General features: G+C 40.5%; 1 protein-coding gene across 3 annotated transcripts in view; it reads left to right on the forward strand.

Annotated features, from left to right (window-relative positions):
• RAB23 (RAB23, member RAS oncogene family) overlaps positions 1-9,558 on the forward strand; it is a 116,201-nt gene extending 106,643 nt beyond the window's left edge. For all 3 annotated transcript variants that reach the window (XM_029595683.1, XM_029595681.1, XM_029595682.1), the window contains exon 7: positions 6,666-9,558. In XM_029595683.1, coding sequence (XP_029451543.1) covers positions 6,666-6,805 — 140 coding nt within the window. In that variant the 3' untranslated portion in view covers positions 6,806-9,558. The remainder of the gene's footprint in view (positions 1-6,665) is intronic.
• The last annotated feature ends 642 nt before the right edge of the window (positions 9,559-10,200 follow it).

Genomic DNA, 10,200 nt, shown 5'->3' on the forward strand with positions numbered 1-10,200 from the left:
AAGATTCATCTGGTGGTAGCAGGGCCACTGCCTCCCACCTTCTCTCCTGCACTAAATAAGGGGCATCGCAGGCATGGCCAAGGCGCAGAAGAAAGGACGACGCTTAAGAGTGGAGTATGTGTTTGTATAAGAGTTTGCATGTGTGCATGAGAGAGAGCCCCCCCCTGCATGTGTATGAAAGAGAGCCTACATGTGTGCATGAGGGAGAGTCTGCAGATGTGTATGAGAGCACCTGCCTGTATATGAGAGCTGCATGTGAAAGAGAGTGAGTGCATCTGCATGTGTGCATGAGAATCTTCAGATGTGTATGAGAAAGAGAGAGCCTGGCATATGTATATATGATAAACAGAGAGAGCCTGCATATGTATGAGAGAGAGTGCCTATGTGTCAGAAGGAAAGAGAGGAAGAGGATAAAGATTGTGTGGTCCCCTTCACCCAAATCCACAACAATCTCTGGGAAACTAAAAGATGCCAGGTATTTATTTATTTAATGGTATACAGCAGTGGTTATCAACCTTTTTTCTGTCAGGACACAACTGACAGATGGTTCTCACATGCATGACACACTGAACCCATGATCGTCACGGGGCTAGATGTAAAAGTACAGTTTGCATCCACGAGAAACCCCCCCCCCCCCCCCCCCGACCCACAATAATGGATGCAAAGCAGAATTACAACATTCCCCATACAACTCACCCTCCAAAAAAGATATTCTGGTTCTGGTGTCATCTCAGTAACAGCAACTCAAACTCCTTCTACTACCAGGCTCAATAGCCCTACTTATGAAAAGACAGCAGTTTACCACCAATGCATGTCCTCTTGAGAAAACACAACAAATAAGACCGATACAAACGCTTACATGCTAGTAAAATATCTCACCTCAGTAAAACACACAGAACCGACCTAACATACTCCCAGGATCTGCAGTTATGTACATAAACTAATCCGCACACAGTTACACCTGTATTATGGAATGCACGCAACCAGTAACAGCCCTATCTATGAAACGGCAATACTACAAATATTAAATCAGGTCCTAAACACCAATACACCTATTAGGAAAACAGAACTAGCAAGCAGCTATAGATCCCCACACAGAAATAATTGTAAAACTATACTAATAAGCAGAATAAATGTTTCAAAACAGCTATGAACAGAATAACATCCAACAATTAATAACTCATAAAAACTTAAAAATTCTCCAAACACCAATAAAATATTTCAAAAAAGCAGACACATCACATAATATTAAATAATTAAAGTGGCAGTCAATCAAGAAAGATAAACTTAAAAAAGCCACCTTTACTTACCCCCTCCAGCAGCTCTCCTACTCCTGGCCTCTTTCATGCAGGCCGTAGCACACACCAGAAGCAGCAGTAGTGGCTAAGCTCTATACTCATGGTCCTCTTCCTTAGGGCCCATGACCAGTCTTTCTGTCTCTCACACACACACCATACCGTCACACCCCCATGACCAGTTTGACTCTCACACACCAATCATCTCCCAACCAGTCTTTGACACATACACACCAGTCACCTTCCTGAACAGTTTCTCTCATGCCATACACGCACACAGGCTTCCCACTCCTGTGTTCTATCTTACATTATATGGGCTTCTCACTCCCATACTGTGTGTCACACACCCACACACCCAGGTTTCTCACTCCCATTCACACTCTCTCCACATGCACAGGCTTCTCATTCCCATAATCACTTTCTCTCTCTTACACACACACACGCACCAGTCTCTCTCTCATTCCCATGCTCGCGCTCTCCACATGCACAGGCTTCTCATTCCCTTAATCACTTTCTTTTACATACACACACCCAGTCTCCCTCTCTCACACACAGTCATCTTACCAATCAGTCTCTCTCTCATGCATGCACACACACACAAGCTTCCCACTCCCATGCTGTCTCTCACATATACAGGCTTCTCAGTCCCATGCTTTTTCACACACACCCCCACAACACCAGGCTTCTTACTCCCATGCTTTCTCACATACCCATATTTCTCATTTCCATGCTTTTTCTCTCTCTCTCATACACACACATCAGTCACCTCCCTGACCAATCTCTCACACAGACTCCAGTCATCTCCCTGACCAGTCACTTTTATTGTCTCTCACATATACTCACATCACCTCTCTGACCAGTTTCTCTCAATCACACACACATTCTCTCACTTACAGGCTGGCTGTCTTCTCTCTCTCTCTCTCTCACTCACTTCCTCCTCCCCCCCCCCCCCCCCCTCCAGCATAAATGGTAAGAACATAAGAAAATGCCATACTGGGTCAGACCAAGGGTCCATCAAGCCCAGCATCCTGTTTCCAACAGTGGCCAATCCAGGCCATAAGAACCTGGCAAGTACCCAAAAACTAAGTCTATTCCATGTAACCATTGCTAATGGCAGTGGCTATTCTCTAAGTGAACTTAATAGCAGGTAATGGACTTCTCCTCCAAGAACTTATCCAATCCTTTTTTAAACACAGCTATACTAACTGCACTAACCACATCCTCTGGCAACAAATTCCAGAGTTTAATTGTGCGTTGAGTAAAAAAGAACTTTCTCCGATTAGTTTTAAATGTGCCCCATGCTAACTTCATGGAGTGCCCCCTAGTCTTTCTACTATCCGAAAGAGTAAATAACCGATTCACATCTACCCGTTCTAGATCTCTCATGATTTTAAACACCTCTATCATATCCCCCCTCAGTCGTCTCTTCTCCAAGCTGAAAAGTCCTAACCTCTTTAGTCTTTCCTCATAGGGGAGTTGTTCCATTCCCCTTATCATTTTGGTAACCCTTCTCTGTACCTTCTCCATCGCAATTATATCTTTTTTGAGATGCGGCGACCAGAATTGTACACAATATTCAAGGTGCGGTCTCACCATGGAGCGATACAGAGGCATTATGCAGCAGCCTCCTCCAGCCCCTGCAGGCCAAGAAAGAAGAATCCCATTGGCCGCGGGAGGCTTATACTGCTGTCTCCTTTGCCGATTGCCAGCTGCTTCGATTGCTCCGGGCCATGCTACTGCTCCGAGGCCGATGCTGCTGCCGCCGCTACTTTTCCACACAGCATTGCTTTCTCCTTCCCGTGCACTGCACTGCGATTCACTTCCTGTTCCGGGGCAGGCGCGAGAAGAAGAAAAGGCCAGCCGCGGGTGCCACAGCTTCTTCTAACAATGCTGCCATTTCCATTGGGCTTGAACATGCTGTTAGCCCGGCGGCAACGGCAGCAGGGAAGGAAAAGCAGCGGGAGAGACCGGGAGCACGCGACACACTTGCCGGTGCTTGGCGACACACTGGTTGAGAAGCGCTGGTATAGAGAGTAGGAGATTTTTAATTATTTAATTATTATTTTACATTATGGGATGTTATTTCATGTGTCTGCTGTTTTAAAATATTTTATTGGTGTTTGGGAACAAATTTGTCTTTTTAAATCATTAGGGGCCCAGTATTGAAAGATGGCTGTTTAAGTAACTTGGCCACATAAAACTTATCCAGCTAAATTACATGGTACATTCAGCGGTATGGCTATGTCACTGAATCTATGATATATATTTGTTCTTAGCTGTATACGTTATAACCATCTAACGTGGCCGGTTAACTTATGTAGCCAAGACTGAATATTGCTCCTTATCTACATAAGTTATGCGGCTAAGTCGCTCCACCCACAACTTATGCAGCTAACGTTTTATCCATATAAGGGACTTATGTGGCTAAGCAGCATCCGCTAACCATAAGGTTATGTTCAGCGGGCACTACTTAACCAAAAAAGCCCTGCTTATCTGGCTAAGTAGCTCTGAACGCGCTTTGAATATCAGGCCCCCTATGTTTGTTGGCTTTTTTGACACATTTATTCTTTTCATGGTTTTAATATTATGAATGATGTTTTATATCTCTTGATTTTATTGCTTGATGTTTTGTGAGAATTGATTATGAATCTGTTTTTCCATTGTTGCACTGCATAATACAGATGGGCTTGTTGTGGTTACCAGAGCATGTTTGTGAGCAAAAGAAAGTGAGTGAGCCAATGAGCATATGTTTGAGCAAGAGGACTATTTAAGCCAGTGGGCCTGAGTGTGAGTATAAAAGAGAGTGATTGAGCCAGTGAGCATATGTATGAGCAAGAACAAGTCTGTGAGCATTTATATGAGAGAACAAGAATGAGCCAGTGAGCATATGTGGGAACAAGAACGTCAGTATGGAACACAGTGAGAATGTCTGTGAGAGAGATCATGTGAGCCACTGAGCATGTATGAGAGAGTGTGTGGCCTAGTGAGAATATAAGGGAGTTTGTGTGAGAATGAACATATATGTTAGACAGAGAAGAAAGTTTGTGTATTTCTCCCACCTTTTACTAATCAATGACAATCTCAGTGTGACTGGAATCTAAAGTTCCCATGTACGGAGAGGAGGGGATTTATTTTAGCTTTAATTTTTAACTATTGGATGTTGTTTGCTGTGTCTGCTAGTTTGAAATATTTTATTGATGTTTGGGAAATTTTAAAAAAAATGTTATGTTTGTAATCATTGGATGTTCTTTTCATCAGCTGTTTTGAAATATGTATTCTTTTTATGAGTTTGGTTTTACTATTATAATTGATGCTTTATATTTCTTGATATTATTGTTTGATGTTTAGTGAGGAATGATATATGTTTTTCCATTCCATATGGAGTCTGGTGTGTTGCGGTATCAAGTTAAATTATATATAGAAACATGAAGACAAAAATTGATCATCTCTTCATTTTCTATTTGGTGAGGGTCTGTCTGTGTTCTACATGTGTGACTGAGGTGAGGTATTCTGCTAGCATGATGCAATGCTTCAAGGAGTGACTAAATGTGACAAATTTTTTTTCGTGTGTGCAACAATTTTTTAAACCAACAATTTTTGAGTGCCAACATTGTTCCACTTCTCTGTAAAACCTGTGAGCAATGCTCTAAAATGTATGAGCAGTTGCTCTCGCGCTCAACTTAAAGGAAACTATGGCGTGAGGTTTCTGTGCAGGGATCTATAACAGCTTGGCTCATTCTGTTTTCTTAATAGCAGGTGTATTGGTGTTTTAAGGTCTGATGTAATATTTTCAGTGTTGCCTTTTCATAGGTAGGGTTACTACTGTTTAAGTGCTGGTAGTTAGTGCTGTTTTCATAAGGGAGGTTTACTAAATTGCAAATCAGTTTACTCAAAGCTTTCTGAAGGCCGAGTCCACACCCAATTAAGCTGTAATACCATATGGCTGCAGATGGCTTTTTTTTTTTTGCAGTTTTCTGGTTGGTGCCATAGTAGTACACGTAAATAACATACATGCTGCAGGTGATATTTTTACCTTAGAAGACTGTACTTTGAATGTTCTTTTTCATGTAAAATCTGTTGTTATAAATTACCCTTGCACCAGCCCTGGCAGCACTGGCTCCACAAGAGAAAGCAGGATTCCCATATGGAGCTAGGTTAGTGGCTCTCCCTCGCCTTGACCAGGGCATACATTTTTCTTTTTATAAGCACAGGGAAAGGTATGGATCACTTCTGGTCCCCTAACCCCTGAAGTAAGTAAGCAGAGTCAAGCTTGGAGAACCATAAAAGCAGCAGACCGTGTAGCATGTGGTCAATGGGACTGCACTGGAGTGGTGGGAGGGAGGCGGAGAAGTGGAGGTAAGCTACAGACACAGGAAGGGGGAGAGTGAGCCAGGAGAAAGTATCTGTGCAGTGCTGGGGAGACTTCTGTCTGAGATGTCTAGACTGAGCTGTGAGAGGAGCAGTTAGCTGTGGAAAGCGAGGAGGCTGCTGCAGAATGAGGAAGGGCTGGCAGCAAGCCAGAACTTTAAACTGTAATGCAGTAGTGCTGGGGTGGGGGCATGCACTGTATGAGCACATAAGCAGCAGCACAACAGTAGCATTGTTAGAGAGAATGTGTGTCTGTCACACAGATAGCGACACATACCTATACATACACTTTGTGTCAGAGGGAGAATGCATGTGTGGCTTTCTCCCTCTGCCACACACACACACACACACTCTCAGTGTGTGGGTTTATCTGTGTGTCTGTGGGAAAGTGTCTGAGAGAGAGTGTATGTGTCAGTATATATAAAATCTCTGCAATCTATAAATCTGTTTGTGTGACAGAGCTCTGACACGGGCTGGCAGTGTAGTTGTCTTATTACTTTCACTAGTTCAAGAGCTGCTTGGTTGGCCAGACCAGGATATTCATGTGTGTGTATGTTAACTGATTTGAATGGATGGAACGGGGTCTACAGCTTTGTTTACTCACTGCTGGTCTAGAGTATGCTCTATTTCCTAGTTATTTAGGAAAAATGTGAAATTTATTTTGGAGAAATGTAGGCTTAATTTTTGCCAGACGACTTGGCATGCTTTAGGGAGCTGTTGACACACATGTGCTGCATAGAGAGTGCACGAGGGAGTCAGATACCCCGCCCCTGCTTCTGACCAAACATCCGGACATTACTGTGATCCTTCCCTTCCAACAGTCACATGTCCTGTCATTACTTTTACTCATTTTCATTAACAATAATATGTTTGAGACTTGTGTCCCAATAATGGTTATGGGTTAAGTAAAAAAGAGATTTCAGAGAAGCATTGATCATTTAAATACTCTTTGGTGGCATGTAATGTTTTTCTTATCTTTTTTTCATTTTTTTCTTTCCCTAGGTGTTTTTAACACAGCTGGTGGTAGTCACTCAAGTCACAATACTAATATCCTTAATGGTGGAGATATCATTACTCTTAGACCAAACAAACAGAGAACGAAGAAAAGCAGAACCCCTTTCAGCAACTGCAACATACTCTAGAACTATTTTTCTCAGGAGGAAAGGTTGGCAGTAAACTGGAAAGAATTTGTGCAATCATTTTTACATAAAAAGAGAAGACAGCCAGCTCTAGAGAGATTAGCATATTCTCTGTCAAACTTTGCACCTGACCGATTCCTGAAACATGGCAGACCCAGAATGTCATCGAAGAACTATTGAACGAGTCAAGGGAGCCCTCTAGTGGCTAAAGGCTGCCAGTGTGCTTTTTATGCTGAACCGAAGGGGTCCTGTTCAAAGAAATACTGTAGAACAGAATTACTTGAACAGGATTTTGCTGAGTTTGTAAGAAACATCCAAAATAAGCAGAATATTGACAGACCTTTTAAAATCAGGAACCAAGATAAATTTCTTTTCTCAAAGTCTTACCAGAATATTTCTCAGACGAATGGTGTTGAACAGAACTCTTGTAGTTAAAATGGCAACAGAAGAAGAAAGATCTGCGTTAATCTCATCTAGTAACTGTTAATTTGTGCAATATGTGTTATGTATGTGAATGTTAAATGAGGTATTCAGAAAATAATGTTTTGGTACGAAGAATCACGTTAAAGATAAGAGGTTTTGGTTTTGTTACTGAAAACGGCTAAGCTCACAAAAATGATTGATTGTTTCCAGTTTATTTTTATTTTATTATTTTTATTTTTTTTTACAATTTTTTCAGTTTCAGGCAAGGCCCTCCAGAACCAGATTGTGCAAGAAGACCACTCTCTCTCTCTCTCTCACTACATGAACTTTGAAAATAGATTTAAAATCTGCATGGTGCCAAAATCTTTCACCGCCTTTTGGTCTTATACTGCACTACAGAACTTTACTACAGATATTTTGTACAAAGTGAAATTTTTAATACCGTTCTTTTCCCTTTGTCACAGGATAGACAAGAAATATGATCTTTAAAATTACAAGTGCATTTCAAATGCTGAGCTCTTGTAGGTCTCATACAGTACCTACAGAGAAGCACATCAGTAGGACAGCTGGTATTTCTTCAGCTGTCTTTGAGGCCAGCTTTACAGTCTGCCACAAGTTTGTTTCTGCTGCTGTCAGAAAATTCTTCAGTTTATTTTCCCTTCTGCAAGATTAGAAATGTTAAATAACTTCAGCTACCATGCACTGTTTAGAGTTTGAAGAATCAATGTGGCAGCCAGTATTTTCCATCCTTGTATTCATTTGAATATATTGCTTGATAGCTGATGAAAAACATCCAGCAGTTTTTCTATACATCCTTAACCTCTCGGTGCAATGTCCCTCCCAAGAAAGTGCAAGTTAAACCATACAGTCTGACTGGTTTGAGCTGTGTGATGATATAGCCAGTATGAACTAGGCAGATTCAGACTGTATGTGGGCTCAGAGGAATTTTAGGAAAGCTTTTAAGGAATGACTAAATAGTAATGGCTGTTGTTATAGGGTGAATATTACTCTTCTAAGGTGCACTGTTGGAATACTCTCGAGTGCAACTGGAATTTTTAAAGTGGCAGATCAAGGGCCAAATGTACTAAGCATTTTCTCTATAAACATAAAAAAGGGAGAAAATGCTTAGTACATCAGTCTCCAAGCTAGCTGAATCTTTTTCTTCAAACTATATACACTAAATTAAATACTGCATTTAAAAGAAATGTCTGCTTTAGTTAGCCCTAGTTAATCCCTATATATTTGTAGAATATGCCATTATAAAAATAAATTACTCATGTTAGAAGACCAACAGTTAGCTTTTATATATATGAGACCTCTAGATAAACGAATGACAGACAAAACACCTCAGACAGTAATCAGGTGTATTTCTATGTTGTTTCCCTTCCACTCTGCCCACTTCATTCTCACTGCTTGAAGAGGCAGCACGGGAACTGATAATTACCTCTGGCCCCTTATTAGTTAATGGGGAGTAAATGAAATGCAACCTGCAGAATTTAATTTTAACTAGAGAATTTGTTGATATGATTTACTGGCAGCCTCCACTCATAGAGGATATATCCCTGCTAAACAAAATAAAACGCTTTGCTAGTATTGGCCTGCTGCTGCTTTTCTTTTGTGCTTATAACTAAAATGAATAAAGGTTAGTGTCACAAAACTTTAAGGGCTTTTATTCAATTGGACTAGAGTCAAAGAAAAGGTCACATAGGTCAACTTGTGCTGAAAAATTGCCTTTGAAATCCCATTGAAAAATGCTGGCTGTGGGTTGTCTAAATACCCCATATCTGCTAATTTAGCTCAGCATTTTAGGGTTTTTGACCTTGTAAAGCACATGTAGTTGATAAATGAGCAGATATTTCACTTTGAATCAGAACTTAAGGCTTTTCTCCCATTCTGGTCATCCCTAATCATTATGACTGTCAGCAGATTTACCTTTTATACACTTTTTAATATGTTTTATTTTTATGTTCTAACTTTTCAGGATTTGTTTTGGAAAGCTCTGCCATAGTTTTGTAAAAGAGGTGACTGGACACTGCAGCCATTGTGGCCTGGATGGTACTGAATATTTCCCACATCTCTGATGCTGAAAGCAGAGCTGTCACTACAAACAAATCTTGTTAGAACTTCTTTTCATTGTATATCATCAGATTTAACAGCAGTTGCTTCCTATTGTATTGTTCTTACCATTTTTAACAATAGGTGGAAGGAGCTGAATTTTTACATTCCAAAACAAATATCTGTTAATATGCTGCTAAATCATCAACAGTCTCTTTGTAGTTTGTCATGAAAATTATTTTACCTTGTCAATAAAAATGTCATGAAGTTATCCTGCATGGTGACTGCTGTATATGTCTTGTCTCTGAGCAGGGCAATTTTATACTAATATATATTATTTAAGTTTACTTTTACAGTTTGCAAACTGTGGAATCATGAGCTGAGAAACTATGGCTTCAGTTTAGCTGTTGATTAAATTCTGTTACCTCACTCCAGTAGTGTGTTTGTAAAGTGACCATTTGTACATAGAATCCATTCCAGCCAAGGAAAATCACTGTACCGGGGTTATTCAAGCAGCGATCTCTGCATTTGGAGCTTTGTTGAGCTTTTTTCAGTACTGTGTCCTACACCAAGCTTTCAGTGCCTTTTGGCTCTGTATTAGGCACATTTTCTGTCAGATGAACAGTGGCACCATCCTAGTTTCTTACTATTGTTCCCAAACATTGCCAGCTCTGAAAGCAGTTGGAAGAGTAGGTAACTTGCAATTTTAGGCTAATTTTTCCTATATCTTCTAAGGATTGGTCTTTGAAGTATTTACATTCAAATAGATTTTATCTTACATTTTACTACACATTTGTAGTTTACAGATATTTCTATTCAGCAAAAATCACAAGAAAATTGCTTCAGAATATGATGTGAATCTAAAGATTGAGTCTGTGTCTTTGTGCCAGCATAGTAATTGCATTTGCAGCTTTTAGGTC

Source organism: Rhinatrema bivittatum, chromosome 3, assembly GCF_901001135.1.
Source record: "Rhinatrema bivittatum chromosome 3, aRhiBiv1.1, whole genome shotgun sequence".
In the NCBI taxonomy this organism is placed as follows: domain Eukaryota; kingdom Metazoa; phylum Chordata; class Amphibia; order Gymnophiona; family Rhinatrematidae; genus Rhinatrema; species Rhinatrema bivittatum.